This window comes from Vicugna pacos, chromosome 33, assembly GCF_048564905.1.
Source record: "Vicugna pacos chromosome 33, VicPac4, whole genome shotgun sequence".
Lineage (NCBI taxonomy): Eukaryota > Metazoa > Chordata > Mammalia > Artiodactyla > Camelidae > Vicugna > Vicugna pacos.
The window spans coordinates 16,613,345-16,632,958 of NC_133019.1; the positions used below are offsets into that span (position 1 = coordinate 16,613,345).

At 45.0% G+C, this 19,614-nt stretch overlaps 1 protein-coding gene across 4 annotated transcripts in view; it reads right to left on the reverse strand.

Annotated features, from left to right (window-relative positions):
* Nucleotides 1-19,614, reverse strand: part of DIXDC1 (DIX domain containing 1) — a 68,337-nt gene that overhangs the window by 12,926 nt on the left and 35,797 nt on the right. For 3 of the 4 annotated variants that reach the window (XR_012066747.1, XM_072954144.1, XM_015250860.3), the window contains exons 6-17: nt 16,097-16,209; nt 14,617-14,765; nt 11,873-11,962; nt 9,575-9,628; nt 8,168-8,218; nt 5,860-5,964; nt 5,394-5,447; nt 4,847-4,924; nt 4,680-4,751; nt 3,863-3,952; nt 3,368-3,529; nt 2,783-2,849 (exon numbers count right to left, since the gene is read on the reverse strand). Coding sequence is in view for 3 of the 4 variants with exons in the window: in XM_072954144.1 (XP_072810245.1) it covers nt 2,783-2,849; nt 3,368-3,529; nt 3,863-3,952; nt 4,680-4,751; nt 4,847-4,924; nt 5,394-5,447; nt 5,860-5,964; nt 8,168-8,218; nt 9,575-9,628; nt 11,873-11,962; nt 14,617-14,765; nt 16,097-16,209 (1,085 nt within the window). In the remaining variant the exon portion in view is untranslated. Of the gene's footprint in view, nt 1-2,782; nt 2,850-3,367; nt 3,530-3,862; nt 3,953-4,679; nt 4,752-4,846; nt 4,925-5,393; nt 5,448-5,859; nt 5,965-8,167; nt 8,219-9,574; nt 9,629-11,872; nt 11,963-14,616; nt 14,766-16,096; nt 16,210-18,820; nt 19,291-19,614 lie in introns of those variants that run through there. The other variant, XM_015250861.3, reaches the window with a different exon arrangement.

Here is a 19,614-nt window from a genome sequence, read left to right on the forward strand (position 1 = left end):
TGGTTTTGTTTGGCATTTCCCTAATAACGAATGAGTTTAAGCATATTTTCATGTGCTTATTGGTCATTTATTTATCTTCTTTGGGGAAATGTCTATTCAAGTTCTTTTGCCCATTTGTTATCAGATTTCTCTATCTTTTGTTGTTAAGTTGTAAAAGTTCTTCATAGATTCTTCATCCTAGACCCTTATCAGATACATGATTTTCACAAATTTTCTTTTCTGGTTGTCTTTTCACTTTCTTGATAATATCCTTCAATGCAAAATAGTTTTTAATTTTAATAAAGTCCAATTTCCCTATTTTTAGTTTTGTTACTCACTCTTCTGATGTCTGGAATCCAAGGTCATTTGTATTTTCTCCTGTTTTCTTCTAAGAGTTTTATAGTTTCAACTCTTGTATTTAGGTCAATGATGCATTTTGAGTTAATTTTTGTACATGGTGTGAGGTAGGGGTCCAACTCTATTTTGCATGTGGATGTCCAGTTGTCCTGGCAACATTTGCTGAAGATACTGTTAGCTGGTCAAATGATCTTAGATGTATGTATGGATTTTATCTGAACTCTCAGTTCTATTCCAATAATCTACTGTATTAATTTTTAATCTGAAATAATTATTGTTGTTGTTTTCCCTTAAGAGTAAATGGCAAGACAGAAAGTGGGTTCAGAGAGAAGATTACTCTTTCAGGAGATATGGCTGTGAAGAAAATGAGAAAGAAAGGGCATAGCCTTGCATCTTTCATAGGCCACACACTACATCAGATTATTTGCAAACAATATTTCACTTAATGCTGATAATCCTACAAGATTATCTCCATTTCATAAACACAGAAACTAAATGCAGGGATATTAATTAACACTCTTGCCCATGGTATACTCTGCTGAGGGCAACAACTGCATCCCAGATCTGTTTGATTCCATACTCTACATTTTTTCCACATTACTGTTTTGTGTACAGTTTCGGACATGAGTTTAAAGTGCCTTCTGACCCTATAGAGAGAGATTATCTAGTTGGTGTTCAAAAATATAGTTCTGAAGCTCAGGATAGGTTTTGAGTTAGAGATGAAACTTTTAAAATAATTGGCACACAAGAGTAGATGAAGCCATGGGAGTGGAAGAGATCACCTAAAAAGAATATGAGAAAGCCTAGGTGTAGACTACCAACGGAATGCCAGGGCATATTAACATTCGAGGGTTAGACAGAAAAGGAAAAGAACAGGAGACTGTATCTAGTTCACAAGACTGAAATCCAGTGAGGGCAGGTACCAGGTCCCTCATGTTCATCCCTACATCTCCAGTGCCTGATAAGGGTGCTACCTCATGGATGCTCAATAAATATTTCTTGAATGAATAGCTGGTTGGCCTTGAAGCTAAAGGAGAAGAAGGCTTCCAGAAGGAGACTATTCAAGAATAGTAAATGCTTTTGAAAAGTCAACGGAAGATAAGGTTTGAGAAGTAACCACTTTGATTGTGGAGTAACTGAGTAAACCCACTCCAACTAGTGGATTAAGACGTGAATGGGAGGTTAAGGATGAAAAAAAAAAGCAACTGCAGGCTACTCTTTCAAGAAGTTTGACATAGGAGGATACGAGAAATAAGTCCATAGCTAGAGGGCTAAGCAAGTTACACGTGTTTGTGTTTTTAGATGAGAAACATTTCAACTTATTTGTAAATATAAACATTAGACTAACATCCCAGTTTATAAGAAGCTGCAGTATTTTAAATAGGTAATTCATATACACAAGAGAATTATTCCAGGGAGGGAGAAATTTATTAGATTTTTGAAAAAGAATTTCCAAATATGTTAGACCTACGTACATTGGCAGTATATACAAACTGAAGAAAGTATTGAAGAGGATAACAATAAAATAAAAAGCCTACCAAGAAAACAGAAATGACTGGTTCAAAACATTATGCTAGAAAAAGAAACGGACACAAATTCTGGTACTAACATAATCTGTTTCATCCCCAGTGTAAATACCTCATTCAAGAGGAAAAGATATCTGGAGGCTTGAGAATGCTGCTCCCTTTCACATCTGTGCAAATGCCTTAAGTGTTTTACTTTAGATTTTCTTTATTAATGTAGGTTTAGAAATTATATATTTAACATACAGAACTGGTTATGGTCAGCTTTTTACTATTCGGGTTTTTACAAATTATTATTTAGGTACTTTTAGACTAGGCCTGTGTAAACTATAAAAGATTTAAAAAAAAAGTGAATGTTATTAAACCAAAAAGTAAGATATAAAGTAGAATAGAAATTACCAGGCAGGGTAGATTTCCAACATGTGGGGATTAACAAGGGAAAAAATGTAATGAGAGGGCATACAGCAGGTTAAAACAAACTGAATGACCTACGCTATGCACTCCAAGTTTTAAGGGAAGTACCCAAAGAAATTAAACCTCCTGCCTCTATGAAGAACTGTAAATTTTCTGTTATTTGGGACTTTAGGATGATTTGTATGTGAGCTTGTTGTTGTATATCTTGCTTTGTTTGGTATAACTGTTTTGAGCTTGTGTATTTTCCAAACGTATTTTAGCCTCTCCGAGTTGGTAGCAACCTGCAAATGACTAAATGGTACCTGGAGTAATGGTGGTGGTGGTGATGATGGTATGTGTCTTCAAAGTCTTGGAAATAACCCAATTCTAGCATTGCTACAGAAATAACATATTCTAAGAGCGAAGTACTACAAGAAAAATTCTATCTCCAAAATAATAGTAGCACAAGAAGCACTGAATTTCTGATCTAATATGCTAAGAGTCCTTACTGAGCAATAGCGAGTACTTACTTGAATTTGGGGGCCAGGACTCCCGGTATTCACTACTTGCTTGAGTTCTGGGGGACTTAACCCGAACCTGGGGAGCCACACAAAAATCATAGAAGTTATGATTAATGGGAGAAATTTAACCAAGAAATTTAAATCAGAAAAGTGTACCTAAAGTATATGCTTTTTGACCACATCTTCTTCCACGGTATGTGAAATTGGTCGTACTTACCCTAACAATAACAATGCACATTTATAAAAAGCTTTCTAGTTTCCAATGTGTTTTCCTATATATTTCCTCAACCAATGCCAAGCTCATATGAGGGGGAAGAGGACGAGGAACAAGCAGTAAAGAGGGACCTGTGGGGACAAGAACCACGATTCCTAAGACAGTTACGCAGTTGCTAAGAGCAAGAGTTATGGTGAACTCCCTCCCTGGACTGACTGCCTGACCACGGTAAAGAGTCAGCTCCCGTGAGACAAAAACCAAAGAGAAAAGCAACTGTCACCTTCGGCAGGGTCTTCCATCTCAGCACTGCCTTCTCCTACACTAAACTTGATAAGACTAAGCTTCTCCGGGAGGTAAGAGAAACACCATAGAAAGATTACCCTTCTTTCCTGCTTCCTCTGGGTCTCCACGGCGTGCAGGCGCTCCATGAGGCTGGCGATGCCCTGCTCCAGGCTGTCGATGGTGTGGTGCTGAGGGTCGTGGCCACTGAAGCTGTTGCGCAAGCTGCGGAGGGCATCACGAACAAGCTGCAGGTCGCTGGTCTGCGGGCAAAGCCACGGTGCCATTATTACTAACCACGTCCCAACCGCTGCGCTTAAGAAGACACCGGCGAGAGGTTTCCAGGAGAGATCTTTCATTTTGGAAGGAGGAGGTGTGAGCTGGAGGAAATGTTCCTCCACAGAAGCAGGCTGTGTGCACTGTTTGCCCACTAATTCTTACCTTTGGATGGCAAGTGTCCCACATCTTTACACACCCAACAGAAGCAAGAAGTAGGCAGCCGGGATATAAAAGGCCTCATCTCCTGGCAACGGCTAGGGTACTCGTCTGGCTTTAGCTGGAAGCAGCAGGTTTCTACTCAAATCCTAAGGACCTACCCCTCTGTGAGTGACTGAAGGAGCTCCTTTTCCTGCCGCGGGAAGGAGAAACCCGTTGCTTTGAGAGTTGTGACTATTGTAGTTGGTCACCTATTGCGGCAAGAAGAAAGGATGCTTGTTATAAAAGAGAATTCCAACCCAGGGTGTCCGGTCTTATTTTTCTTCTTTACTTTGATCACCTCCTGCCACAGGATATAATTACGTATTTATTTAATGTCTCTGTTAGAATCTAGGCCTCATGAGTGCAGAGATTTTTTTTTTCCCCTTTTGTTCACTGCTGTATCCCCAGTACTTGACACTCGGAAGGCACTGTTGAGTGCAGAGTGAACAAGATGGAAACCTCAGCCTGGAGGCCCCCACCGAGCCTCTGCCCGGCTACTGGAGGGTCCAAGGATGCTGCTCCAGCATCTCCTGCCTTTGCTTCAGTAATAGAAGGAAAATAGAACAATGATTAATATTTTCTGAGCCCAACTCTGTGCCAGGTGGGTCTCCCGGGACTGTGTTTAATTACTTAGCAGACTATCTTATGTATTCTTCATAATGACAGAGAAGGCCACTGTTATTAACATTTTACAAATGAGCCTTATCTCTCAGGCTCGGAAGCTAATAAGCAAATTAAGGTCACACAATGGCAAGCAAGTGATACAGCTGGCTTCTGAGACCAGATTTTCTTATCCCGGAACCTATACTCTTAACGTCCTCACCAAAGGGCCTCCTGACAAACCGACCTGTGGCCTTGGTTCAGCCCTGAGTCAGAAACAGAATCTCCCTCTTTGCCCTTGTGACTGTGGGAGGGAGACCCCGACTTGTAGGTTACCTCCTCTGCCTCTCTTTTCATACAGTGGGCCAAAAGGACGTCTTTGTGCTCCAGCTCCCGCTCCAGATCCACCTGCAAATCAGACACTAGATCAGAAAAGGATTCCTTCAGGTCAGAGGGGCAGGAAAGTTGGTGGCCGAACACGTTCCCACCCGCTGGTAACTGGCCTCAGAGAGTTTCCGAAGTGCTTCCTCCAGCTTGGCCTGCTGCTGCTGCAGGAGGCGGTCCTTCTGCCCCAGCTCCTTCTGCAACAAGAGACAGCTTTCAGATGCAGGGCAAAGCCAAGGACATCCAACAGTTCACCTTCTGTGATGCACTTTCCACCTGAGGAGCATAGAGCCTCAGAGGGAACAGTCCCTTCCTGGAGCTTCCCGGGAAGACATTACACACTGTAGTGGCCGCACACAGAGCAGGATTCTGGGAAAGGTAAGGAGGAAGGGAACAGCCTTTTGTAGGAGGACCGCTACGTGCCACCCATGCTGGTTACAGACAGAAGGGAAGACTGAACGCAAGGTTCCAGACTCTTAGTTCTGTGTTCCTTCTCCTAACCATGCTATCTTCAGGATCAGTGAATCAAGGGAACCCAGGAAAGAATTTCCTTACAGAAATCAAGGATGAGGACAGAGTACTTAAGAGCTCTTTGAACAAGAGCAACAATAGATTGTTCATAAAAGGTCAGGTGGAAATTACTTCCAAACTGATACACAGTCTTACTTTATATTCTCCCAAGAGCCGGTTCCTCTCCTCAAGCTTTCTCTGCAGATCCACCTGCAAGGAGGATAAGAAAGCATTCACTGGCATGGAGGGTATCTGCCAACCCGGCTGGAAACCAGCTACTTCGTAACTGGAGTTGATGCTGGCAGTTACAGCATACATCACAGAGAGGGTACGGCTATGGTAAAAAAACACACAGCTGCTCTCCGTGTCTTTAGTGAGATAATCAGACTGTAGAACCACGATGCAGCCTCAGTGTCTCAGTGTCCTCAAAGCTGGAGGGGTCAAAGCCTTCATCTAGGAACAGAGAGGAGCCTGATGGGGAACAAAAGAACTGCAGATTCCGAGGGCAGGCATCGCAGAAGTAAGATGAGAGAAAACAGGATGGCAGATCTAACAGGACTTCACGCCATATGCTATTTTGCTACTGGGCTCAGTGAAGTCCAAGTTCACTCTTTCAACTCACATTCTGGTTGTGCAGCTCATCTCTGTCCATATTTGCCCTCAGTAGTTCTTGTTTGAGCTGAAGGACAGATGTGTCCTGCTGAGTCAGCCTCTGCTGCAAGGCATCCTGGGAAGAAAGCACACTCACTACTGGTCCCAACTCATCAATCAGCCAGTTGTTACTAAACCCCCTACTGTGTATCTAGCACTGGTTCTGGCAAACTGGGAGACAGATAGAGCGCCACAAGGAGGTGAGCCGGGATTCTTCTGTCCCCTTCCAGGACACCAAAGGAGAATCCTACCCGCTGTCCTACCGAGCTGACCGAAGCCTGATTTTCCCTCCACCCATTACGCGCCCCTACCTCCTGCTGCGTTGCTGGCAGCATGGTGGACTAGAGGGAGAATAAGTGGCCTTTGGGATCAGACAGAACAAGACTCAAATTACATGTCTACCACCTGCTTTTGTGACATGACCTTGGACAATGCACTTGCCTCCTTCCCTCCCTGGCTTTCTCATCTGTATCTTGGGCCAATAAATACTCAGTCTAGATGAGCATTTCTTCCTTCTTTTCTGCCAAGTCCCTATTTCCCAGAGGGCTGGGCTCTATCACTGCCTGACACCCAGGTCATATAGGAGCCCTGGAACTGCTCCCACCCCGCCTTCCAGAGCCCTGCTCCTGCCCTGCTTCCACTGCCTTCCAGTGCCGAGTCTGGACCAGGACTGGGATTCTGCTTCCATGCTCAGAACTGTTCTGAGACTGATGGTTCCTCTTCCCAGTGTCATCGGGTCTTAATAGCTTTAGGCTCTCTTTCTCTCAGCTTGGACCATCTTGGTTCCTACCAGGCGTAAGAAAAGGCAGGGCTGTACACACTTAAAAGGACTGTACACACAGTCCTCCAGCCATGGCACTTCAAATGGAATGAATGGACTGGAGCTGCATCCCAGCAGGTTTGCCCTGACTTTTCCTTCTTTACAGACTGCAAAGAAATGAGGGCAGGATCTGGAGAATGTGGGAGCCCATTCTTAAGTATGCTGTCTGCATGACAGTTCATGGTAAGGTGGGCTAAGATGCCCTTGGCATCAGTGGTTCAGAGGAACATTTCCCAAAGCGTGCTCCACGGGATGTTAACAAGCATTACACAGACAAAGCACTTCTGTGGTTAATACTCCAAATTTTTTTAAGGCCAACCTCTCTATGACAGACCTTCTCTCATCCTTTAATATGTTTTTGTTCACTGTGACTCTTTAAGCCTGTAGGGCATTTCTCAGATTTACTCATGCATGGAACATGCTGTTCTCTGGAGTATCTCAAGAGACTAAGGCTACAGAATAGACTCTGGTAAATGCTGCTGAGTTATATTCTAGTCTTGCCCATGAAATGAGTGTAGGGAAGAGAGCAAATGCAGCAGCTAAAGAGCATCCTTTTCCACTTCTAGGTATTTATTTAACACATATGCTTCCATTTGGATGAAATAACATATATTCAAGATTATTAGCTAGATCACTGTTTGTATTAGCAAGAGACTGGAAATAACCCAGAAAACTATCAATAGGAACTGACTAAATAAATGATTATGTATACACATACTGGAATACTATGCAGCCCCAAAAAGACCTAGAAAAGTCTTTATTACTGAAATAGGATGATCTCTAAGATATAATGCTAAGCAAAAAAGGCAACGTGTCGAGCTGAATTTATAGCATACCATTATTTCGGGGAAAATTGTATACATCCATATTTGATGACAACTGTTGCTTCCAGGAAAAAGAACTAAGTGACTGGGAGGACAGGGCTGGAAGGCAGACTTCTCAAGGATTATTCTTTGATACTTTTTAAAATATTTTTTAATGAATAGTATCTGTAATTGAGCAGCTTTGAACTCAAGTAGATGATTCTTTGATACCTTTTTAACTGTAAAACATTTGAATGTTACTAACTATTCAAAAACTAAGTAAATTACAATTTTAAGAGTATATTCTTCTTTAGAAATGAGGAAAACTGACCAAAAACTGAGAGTGAAGGAAACTGTAAAAACTGACTGTTTTCACATATAGACACAATCAAGGTGGCAGAGGGACATGACCATGAGTCATAACCACCAGAAATAAGCCTTAGCAAAACAAAGGTACATTCCTCAACCTCTCTCACTTTCCATCCACAAAGTCCTCTCTTTCCTAGTAGCACAGAGCCTGTGAAGTGCACATCAAATGTACATCAAATGGATACCAGAAAAGACTGCAGGACCCACCTATTGCACCAGTACCCACTCACCCACTGCTTTACGTTGTAGAGAGTTTATTTAAAAAGTCAAATGTCTTTCTTTTTTACCTTTATCCCCTGTAAGTTTCTGGCTTCTTGTTTATATTTCAGCAGCTCTTTCTGCAAACCAAATATAGTTAGATCAGATGGTAGCAGCTGGGTTGCTTCAGAAGCATTACCTCATCCTGTCAGTACGAACACATAGCTCGGATAAACATTCCAAGAAAAATCAACCCTCGATGGAGACAGAAGGCAGGTTTGGTCCAACAAACAGTAAAGGCTGATCCGTAGGAACAAATAGGGCCCATTCCATTCTTCCCTGTGGCCCCCAGACTCAGAGGCCCAGCTGCCCAGCTCAACCACCCATGGTTTTTCTTGCCAAGAAAGAAGACATCATACATTCCCATAGGCTCTCATTCTTATGTTTAACAATCTTCACGGACAGGAAAACTTAATCGTAATCATCTAAATCCCTCACTGAAATATATGATCATATCCTAATATGCCTACCTCCCAATTTCATGAAATAATGATCTTCAGGTTTAATGTTCAGAAAGAGTTTGCGTGCTTTTGTTCTCCAAAAAGGTATTGCTCTTTACGGACCACACGAAAACATATTTAGTCCAGTAATAAGATACTAGGTAGTTAACCCTCCCTTACAATAGATTAAATATATATATATGATTGTCACTAGGAAAGAGACTTTAGGAGGAACACCCATAACTCAGACTCCACTTTCTTCTTTTCCTATTGCATCGCATCAAGAGTTTGGAATTAACGTGGCTAAAACGGGGATCCACAGATGGGCTTCAAAGTTACTCCAGTCAAAACTCAAGTCGGTGAGTGGGTGTGCATGCGTATTTCTGGGGAGAGGATTAGTGGCTTCAGTCATATGCTTATGACTTCAGAAAAACTAAGACCCATTGACCTGAAAGACTCCTGAGAAACATTCATTAAAAAAGACCACACTGGACCATAGTTAATAATACTGTACTGTATATTTGCAAGTTGCTGGAAGAGTAGATCTTAAAAGTTCCAACAAGAAAAAAAAATTGTTAATTACGCATGATGACAGATGTTAACTAGGTTTATTGTGTTTATTTCACAACATACACATATATCAGATCAATATGTTGCCTGAAACTAATATGATGTTACGTCAACTATTAAAAAAAGACCGTATTGATATTTGATCCATTTTTATTTTAATTAAAAAAGATAAACAATAAAACATTTCAAGCACAGAAAGGTGTAAGCAATAATGACGTAGATACCTATTACTCACCACCAAGATTAAAAAGGTATTACCCTTTTGTCATGTTTAGGACCCATCTCTCTTTCAATTAAAGATGTAATACAGATACAGCTGAAGTCTTAAGTCTGCATCCCTTCCCCTCTCCCCACTACCGTCCTGAAGCTGGTGTGTAACTTTTCCAAAATGTTTTCAAAGGGTAAAATGTGCATTTCCTGACATACCTTGAGGTCCTGATTCTCCTCCACACTCTGGTCCAGACGACTTTGGATTATAATCTGAATATAAAGCAAAAAGAGATGGTTCTGTGCCTACACTGTACAATTCAGAAGTCATTCATTCAACAAATGTTTATTGAGCAGTTACTGCTTGCCAGCCCTGTACTGTGGCTGCAAAGGACAGGAAACAGTCCCTGGCCCCTAGTGGACACATGCCCAGGGCGGAGCAAGCTGTTGAACGTGGGCAAAGCTGAGAATGAGTGTGTGTGTTGTGTGCAGGGGGTTGGGCAAGGGGCTGGGCAATGAGAAAGAGAGATGACAAGAGATGGAGCTGGAGGGGAAATGGAGCAGGGTCATGAAGGGCAATGGGGAATTGATGAAAAGTTTTAGGCAAAGGGATGTCAAAACAAAGTTTGCTTTGAAGTGCCAACTAAAAATTGGCACTTGCCACCTGCTGCTACAAGGATTAAATCACGAACCACCGCAGCCACTGACCTTCAACACACCCTGAAAGGGGTGCAGGGCAGAGATGAGGAATGAGGCGCTCTGTGCTCTGCAAAAAACTGGCAGAACAGGCCTTCAGATAGACATTTTCAGGAGAAGATTTTATGACCCCAAATTCTTGCATCTCCTCATAGCTAGAAAGGCACTAAAATCATTCATGGTGACATCTGCTCCTCGTGACCAACAGCAAGCCTCTGCCTAAATGTGTGCGTGACTGCACGTACCTCCCTTCACTAAAATCACATATAATACTGACACACACACGCCCCACCACCTCTCCGGAGCAGTTTCTCAGAGCTCTCTGAGATGCCATCTCCCAGGCTACAGCCCTCATTTTGCCCCAAACAAAACTTAACTCACAACTCTCACATTGTGGGATTTTATTTCATTTGACTGAAGGTACAATATTCTTGCTATTTTATCGAAAATGAATTAGGGGAGGACAGAAGAGGAACCAGGAAAACCAGTTAGAAGGCCGCTAGAATACTGGATGAAGGTCTGAATGAGGGGAGTGGCTGGAGTAGAGGATGGAGAAAACTGGATGAAGACACTTGAAAAATAAACGGATAAAGCTTTCTGGTTCAGTGGATATGCAGGGAAGGGTCACAAAGGATTCAAGGATGGAATTCAGACTTGCTTTGGGTATTTGGGTAGACGGATAGTGATTAAAAAAAAAATAGAACCCTAAAGGACAAGTAGTTTTGGGGGTGGGAAAGACAGAAGGGAGAGAAAGCTGTTTAATTTAGGACTCATTGAAACTGAGATGCTTATGGGACGTATAAGTGGAAATAATCAACAGGCAGTTGCATTTACAAATGCAGGACTCCATGGAGAGAGTGAGCTGGAAATAAACATTTGAGCGACAACATATGAGACAGGTGGGAAGTGAGTGAAGCCACTATCAACTAAAAAAATATGCACAACCAAAAAGTGGAGAATTATGTTTTATTTGGTGGACAAAACTGAGGACTTAAGCCTAGAAAACAGTCTCTTTAGACAGCTCTGAGGGACTGCTCCAAAGAGGCAAGGGAGGAGCCAGGATATATAGGAGTTTAACAACAAAAACCAGGCAGTCAGAACATCGAGGAATTACTGTTAATTAAAGAGAACCTATTCTAGGTTTCTTCATTGATTTCCGCTTGGGGGAAGTACCGGGGACTTCTTGGGAGCTGACCATGCGCTCTACCACTTGAGTTATACCCTTCCCCCAATTTAGCGCTATTCTATGTATGGGAAGATGCAAGCGTCTGGGCTCATTGAAATCATTCCTTTGATCTGCACCTTAACTATCAAGCCCTAGTGTCCTCCTTTTCTTCCACCCTGAGCCCCCTCAGGATGCACAGTTGGGGCTGCAGTGGCTGCTGTCTTGATGGCCGTAACATCCTTTGTTTACTGCTATGGCAGGGAATATTTTTCATCCACACCATGGAAGCAGATAAAACCCAGGTGAACATATAAAATAGAAGAGGGCTCAGAGCAGAACCCTGAGAAGCAGCAGCATTTAAGGCACAGGTAGAAAAAGAGAACCTTCAAAGGGGACCTGAATGTAAACTCCACGAGGGTAGGGGCTGAGGTCTGATTTGTCATTAGCGTGTCTCCAGCTCTTTGAAACAGGGTGTGGCACATAGCCAGCATCAAGAAATATTTGTGGAAGGAAGGAAGAGTAGTCAAAAATAGATGAGGAAGACCAGGAGAGCTGAAGTCAGGAAGCAGAGCGTTTTAAGAAGATGCAGATGAGTGTCAAATGCTAAAAATAAATGAAATGCACAAACCAGATTATTCACAAAAGAAGGAGCTCACCAATTGTTCCTCAGGATTGACTCCTGGTTCACAGAGGGCCAAGGGCCTCTCCTGTTCATCTTCGGGTAGGGATCCATTGAGCAGTAAGGCCTGAATGATCACAAAGGCAGAAAAATACTTAATTCCCATCAGATGACAGAGGATAGAGTTGGGCTTGGTAAGCTGAACCCAGAATGAAACCACAACCAGGCTTCCTCTAGAAATCTCATTGGTAATCTTGGACCCTTAGATACCTGCAGTTGCTCATCTTGGATCTATCTGGAGTGCCTTTTGTCAGGCCCATCCTCCAGGCCTCTTTCATCTCTCTGGACACACGTGAATCCTCTGCTCCAAGGCTCCTTGGCCCCATAAAAAATTCTAAAAATAAGCCTTCCTTTCAGAAGTGACATTTCAAACCAGAGCTATTCAAACTGAATTTTACCAGCTGGAAAGTGAACTGAAAGCAGTGTAGAATTATCCGGGCTTAGAAAAATTTATTACAAGGAATTATTTGGAATACAGTTGGAACACTGACTTGGGTTTGTTTGTCCCACCCTCACCCCCCTTTTTTTTCAGGGGAGAGGTAATTAGGTTTGTTTGTTTGTTTGTTTTTTAATGGAGCTACTGGGGATTGAACTCAGGACATCATGCATACTAAGCAGGCATTCTACCACTGAGCTATACCCTCTCCTCTGATTGAAAAATTCTGCATTTTTGCTCCTTAAGGCAACCTGGATAGAACAAGAAGGAAAAAAATATTTGCAGAGAGATGCCCTCATTCATTTCAACTTCTCACAACAAGCTGTTTCCATTAGAATATGGGGGAGAGAGGGTGCAGATTTACCCTGAAGTTAAGGAAGCTCAAACCTCAGGGCCCTGCCCAGGATCCTGTATCTAACATTGCATTCAGATCTGTAATCTTTTTCTTAAAGAAGGCCCCCCAAATGGTATACTTTAGGACTCACAAAGCTGGGATCCCCCCCTGCAGGTATAGGTATCATGAAACCTATTATAAAGCTCAGTGAAAGATTTAAAAATCTATCATTATTCTGTATCACAGTTTTTTTCTCAATCCAATCCCAAGGAGAAGAGATACACAGAGGTTAAATCTTATTTTACCAAATATAAAACAAATCACATCAAATGTTGGTATTGAAAACATTTTAAAATCCAGCCACCGGCTGGTCTACCAAGTACAAATTAACAATAAAATTTTTGTCAATCAGATGAATTTGGTTATCCCATGGAGTCATGGAAAAAGGTACAGACAAGTACAGACAAGTGTGAGAAGCCACAGGGCAGCAGGGAGCTAGGGAGAGCAACATTACAGAAATACCAACTAATGGCAATGTGTTCATGGGACTCCAAAAAGGTGCACTAAACAAATCAGAAAGGCTGAGCATGCAACTCGGTCATCACTGAAAGAGTTAAGAAGCCCAGGGGATGCTGTGAGCCTCATTGTATTCTGTGATGGAACTGAATTCTCATTGTGATCCTGTGGCTGTGAATTAAAACTCCTCTGTTTGCACGGAGCATTAGGTTGCTGACTTTCTGCCTGTTGATTCTCTCCTTTTTTTTCTGTCTAAGCTGCCATCGGATTTCTCCCACACTGAAAAATGCAAACCAAACTGATGGATATCTCTGTTCACGTAATGAAAGTATCGTGAAAAAAAGAAAAAAAAATCTAGTTGAGGGTAATCCCAAAGTTCTCCATGCTTTAATCCTTCCTATTAAAGGACAGCACACAAAAACCATTCCATTAATCAAATCGTTCCTTAATGGAGTGACAGAAAAGGGAACTAAAAGGGAGACATTTTGAAAACTCAGAGCAAATGGGGGAAGATCGACAACTCCCCTCGGGAATGTTTAGGCAGTAAACATTCCTCCAGCCCTCCGGGTTCCTGGGGCATACATTATGCAAACTGTTTTACCACAGCACCAACCTCCTCCTTTCTTTAGGAACGCTTTGTGCCCCCACCCTGTTGCTGGCTGGCTGGGAGCACACCCTCCACCGCCTGCCGGCTGCCAGAGCTACTCACATAATGTGAGCTTTGTTACGTGCCCATAAATATTTGACAATCCAGAAGCAGTGCCATTCCCAGCACAAACAGAAAGGAACACTTTTAGGCAATTTCAGGGTCATCAGAACGCTACAAGGGCTCCCCCAAACACGGACAGGCACACAAAGACAGAGGATCGCGAGGGTCATTCAGGGTAGAAATGAAGTCAAGTGGGTTAGTTGGCCCCTGGGGGAGATGTGCCAGCACTGAAGGCAGAGGGAAAACTGAAGGGCTTTGTTGCTCAAGGAAAACCTCTTCTACCTGATCGTTATGCCTTGGCATCCGCCTGCAAAGGCATTAAGAGTGAGCTAAATCGCTTGGCTGGACTCAGGCGGAGACCTGTGGCATTACTGGCACTGACAGCCTTCCTGCTGGAGAATTCCTAGGAGTACATCCCAGACTCCTCACAGTACCATTCTCTGGTGAAAGCTGCAACTGCAGGTGTGTAGCTACAGACAGGGGAGAAACCCATCCACGAAGCAGAGAGCCAGGGTCAGGGTCCGGGTCAGGTAGGGCTGGGTACGGCTCCCAAGACAAGAGTCCATGAACTCCATCTAAGAGGACTCAGGTGTAAGGAACTTTCTGCTCTTTGGGCCCTACTCCCCATCTAAACTTTGACTGCATAAGAAACTGGGTCAGTTTATTTTCAACTTAAAAAATAACCAACATTGGCGTACCAATGACAAACTACAGGGAGAAAGCTACCTGTAGTCCAGATATCATTTTCTTGGCTTCCTCCATTTCTTTTTCCAAATGTTCTTGTTGTTCCAGCAGCTGTTCTTCCCATGAAGTCTCCAGGTAGGTTCCAGGGCTGCCTGGTCGCCAGTCCCGGGATAATGGAGAGTCTGTCTCCTCTAGAAAATGAAAGGGGCTAGTATAGTTCATGTTGAAGAAGACTGAATTTCGGGCACAAAGCGTTCGCAGTCCTCTGTTCACAGGTTCAGGTCACCTGCCTTCTGAACCTGCCCTCACTGCACAGCCCGCACTGTCCACCAGGTGGGGCTGTGAGACATATAGAGCTGGCCATTAACTCGGCTCCGGGCTCAGGGGAGCAACGCTTGCTCTGTTAGGGACATCTAGCCTCTCTGAGAACATTAAGGAAGCAATAAAGCTCCCTCCCTGGGAGTCTTGGTGTGGGACAGATTTTTTTGGCATTCCGAGAGCTTGATGCTGCCAGGCACAAAGGGGAAGCTGTCAGATGCAATGAAAACAAAACTCCTGGAGCTTCAGAGGGGAGACCTCTGCTCAAATTCCTCTGACCATTTTATCACACTGAACCCCTTTCACGCATAACACTGTGTGAGTCACAAAGGAAGCAAACCAGCAAAAGGATCCGTGTGCAAACTGTTTCATCTCTCTCCCCAGTTTTACTTTATATTCCTACTTTTATAGTCTCTTTGCTCTGATTTCACTCATAAGAATGAATGTAATAAGTATAATCCTCTGGGTTGTTGTGATGATTCAATGAGGTAACCGATGCGCAAGGCCCAGCGGGGCCCGGCCCAGAGCACACACTCCCTCTTCCTCCCCAGGGTCCCAGGAGCGTCTGACTCAGTGACATGATGGACTCTTCGGTATAATGCCAGGGCTAGATGGGGCGTGCAATAAAGGAAGAATTTAATTCCACTCTTCCTTCTGAGGGCTTCGGTCTCATCATATCCCTATAGGTGAATAAAACTCTGTCTAAATCACGCACTTTGCTTCTTCCATGCTTTCCTCCGTGTTTATGTAAGAAAAAGGAGACCGACTGAGACAGAGGAAGATGTCTGAACAAAGGCAACTCTTTGTAGCCCTTCTGTAGCCCTCATACCGAGTCTGATGCAGACCTGCCATATGCTGAATGTCCTCACAGACACCTCCACTCCTACTACACATTCCTGGCCCTAATTTAAGTTAGGGAAGTAATGAAATTGTAACACAAACTGTTTACTCGAGTAAGGCTTCAGACTGTTCCAAAGTCATCTCCTAATTCACAGGTAGCCAGGACTTTTGACAGCTGGGATATCAGAAGTGACAATCTGTGAGAAGATAACCACGCGGACTGATTCGAGCCCTCCAGAGCAGAGCCTGCACGCACAGACTACGGAGGGGGAAGGAGGGACTTACAGGCAGATAGTCAGGACCCCCAGCCCTTCAAGCTGAAGGTTGTTCCTTGAACCAACCCAGGCAGGCTGAGAAACAGTACCTGTTCTGTTCTCTATTCCTTCAGTGGGAATAATCACGAAGTCTGCCTTCTCCTCCGACTGGGTTATAATGGATTCGCTCTTTGCACTGTGGATAGGACTTGGGGAAGTCAAGCTGTGACCAAAGGAAAAGAGAGAGAAACAATTACTATGAACCGCTGCTTAGAAGTCAGCTTTCCTAATTTATCTCAGGCACACGTTCTTATATATCTCCTACTGCCTAGCACAGTGCCTGGCCCACAAGAACAAATATTTGTCAAGTGAATAATGAACCTGTTGAATGAATGAAATGAATGTTGAATGAGTGAATGACTCAGTCCTAGGAAGTCTTTTCCACAACGAGGCTGCCTTTATGCCTAATTCATCGAGAAGAGATTTATCATATGGATGGGTAATCTAGCATTTTAAAGAACTTCAAGTTTGGTTTGGCTTTTTGTTTTTGTTCTTTTTCACTTCACCACCACCACCACCACCACCTCCTCCACGATCATCCCTGGGCTCAAGTTCAGAGACTGATACAGTATGTGTTCTAGTAGTTTTGGGAGCTGGAAGGAAAATCTATTTCCAATACATTGATCTTTCACAGACATATGCAATACCAGAAGAGTTATCATGGCAGATTAGCTCTGGGCTGATCCCAAAGGAGGGGACAGTGTGGAGGGTGCCTCAGTGGGGAGAAACTGCTGGAGTGTGGACAGTGCCAGGCTGGGCAAAGGGGCAGCGACGTATCAACAAAGCTAGGATGTGATCCAGAAAAGGGTAATACGTCAAAAGGGGAAAAGACCTGCTAGGGGATGGTAGAAGTTTATTTGATTTGCTGTCATCAAAGAGATTCATATCCTTGCCATGCTATTTTCAAATTGTCATCAGAAATCTCACAACAACCCTTAAGTTCTAATATAACTACAAGCCTCAGAAGGAACTGTTTGGATTTTTAGGGAAGTGGAATTTTAAATCTCTGGAAGTAAATCTACAAGACATGAAGGGAAAGTGAGGCTGACGCTTCTGTCTGAAGGGCCCTCTTTCTCTGCCCTGCACCTTGAGAACATCAGTGCTGAAACAATCTCAGGGGTTGTGGGGTCTACAGGCCCAGCCCCCTCCCAGGAATTCTTTCCAAATCCATCACCCAGACAACAGTGAAAGTGTCTAGGATTCACTGACCCACTTAATGTGCCCCTGAAGTCTCCCAGGCTAATCCTCATAGCCATGATCAGGAGTTAACATTTCATCTTCCTAGAAACCAGGAAAAACAAGAGCCAAGCACAGTGGAGGTAGTCAGAGAATTCAAAATCTCTGATGCAGCCTGAGGACTAAGTGTCTCAACCTCCTCACTGTCCAGTTTAGGGCTTCGGTGGGAATGACCTCAGCCACTAATACATTCTCATCCTTACTAGAACCACAGCAAAAATGTTAGTTTTTTGCTTCTCCAAATTAAAGAAAGTTGCTTAAGTCTATCTATAGCTCTAAAACCTGAACAGGCAAGAGGGTGGAGGGAGGCAAGAAGTAGTGTTTAGAAAAGGTAATTGCTTTATAGAACTCTCTTATCCACCCTTCACCACGTGGGCACTCTGACTTCCGGGCCAACATGAATTAGCTGCTGGAAAAGTACCAGTCTAAGGGTACTATGTCATTTATAAGAACAGATTTATGACTTTTCAGGCCTCAGCATCCGCCTTCTTACAGAAACGGGGATCCGAGTGCAGGAGGAGGCCTGTACCAGCTGCTCCTCATCAAGAAATGATAAGACAACACTTTCTCAGCTGACAAGGTGCAATGGCTGACATGTTCCACTGCCTGCGTTTGGCGGGACCACAGTGGGTACGTGTGAGACGGAGCGGGGTTGGGGTGGGAGGAGCGGTGTGAATCTAGGATGCGGGAAAACCGCTTTCCTGAAAGCAGAGGCGCACGCTCAGCTCCATCGGCTCCCTCCTAAGTGAGCCATCTCCCATATAAGGGCAGGAGGAGGCGGACGTCTGCACATATCCAACCCCACTGGGGGAGTGGCAGAGCAGGCAAAGGAAAACAACATTTCTTTTTCTTGAACTGGGGCTGCCAGTGTGTGAGGCCGCAGAGAGGTAAAGCCACTAAACTAACTGGCCAAGTCACAAGAGAAAGGATCTGAGGAAGAAAATTCTGGAGGCGCATATCAGAACAGGCACCTTGCTGCCTCCCCAAAAACCTCGGGATGAGGATGGTACATGAGTCAAAGAAAAGTATTTTGTTGCTAATTAAGTATATGATATACGCTCTCCCTGACTAGCTTAAAACCCCTATTTTATAAACAAGTAATCCCCTACTTGCCATCATCTCAAGTCAGGGAACAAGTGATTACAAATCAGGTCTGCCTGATAAATTCTTAATTCCCACAGGTCTAACGTCTCTCCACTCTCAATGTATCAGACAAGCAATCTCCCAACAAAGGTACCTCCAAATTAGAATCAATAAAAAAAATGGGTAATGGGCAATAAGAAAGACTTCGGTCCCCTCCTGAAGTGCCCTCCTCCAGCAGAGACAAGGCAAGGTAAAGGGCCACTCCTTCCCCTATGCTGGTTGCAGCTTCCTAAACCTACTGTATTTTATAGTTAAAATCCCAGACCAGCAGCCCGTTCTCCCCGCTATAGCGCCCCCACCGATCCCCGTCTGTCTCTGGTCAACAGCATCCTCCAGTCCTGACCCTGCTCCCACCCGTGCGCCCCACCTCCAAAGCCAAAGTGGCTTCAGCTCACCATTTGACCTGCGTCCCTCCCATGGTCTCCCTCCTGGCTCCGGCTTCAGCAAGTCGGCTTCCCTGGGTGAAGTGGGAGGCTGAGGGTCACAGCGCTCCCCAATTCGGGCATGTCTCCCCGCGCTGGGGCCCGAAGGACGACTCCACGGGCAGGCCAACTACCAGAGCCGCTTGCCCCGGTCCCAGGAGAGAGTCGGGAGCACAGAGAAGCAGGCGTCTCGGCCCCAGAGACGGGGATGCTGAGGCGCGCTGTCCCGGCAGCTCAGACACTGCCGCAGCCCGGCCTCGGCGGAAGCCGCCTCCCCTCGCAGGCTGCGGGTCCCTGGCAGCGGCATCGTGGTCTCCGCGGCCGCGCGGCTCCGGGCGCGCCCCTGGGCGCAGGCATCTCAACCCATCTCCAACCCACCGGAGAAACGCTGCCCGCGGCTCCGGCTGCGCGGTCGAGTCCCGGGCTGGCGGCGATCGCGGCCCCGCACCGCCTCCCCAGGCCCGCCCTCCCGCCGCCCTCCCCCGCTTCCCAGGCTGTCACACGCGGCCAGGCAGTGCCGGGCTCGGACCCAGGCGGGCGCTCGCCCCGCCGACCGAGCTCGGGGCAAAGCAGGGCGGGGGCAGGGGCGGGGCTGCGGGGCCCAGTGGCAGCCCCCGGCGAGGCAGGGGAGGGGCGGCCGGTCGGCAGAATTACGGGAGGGGTCTGTGGTCCCTGCCCGAAAAGCCCAGAACTGGAAGGGGTGCCTTCTCTCTGACCCCTGCCTCGGTGGGTACTGGGGTCAGGGTGGATCTAACGCGGCTCCTCGC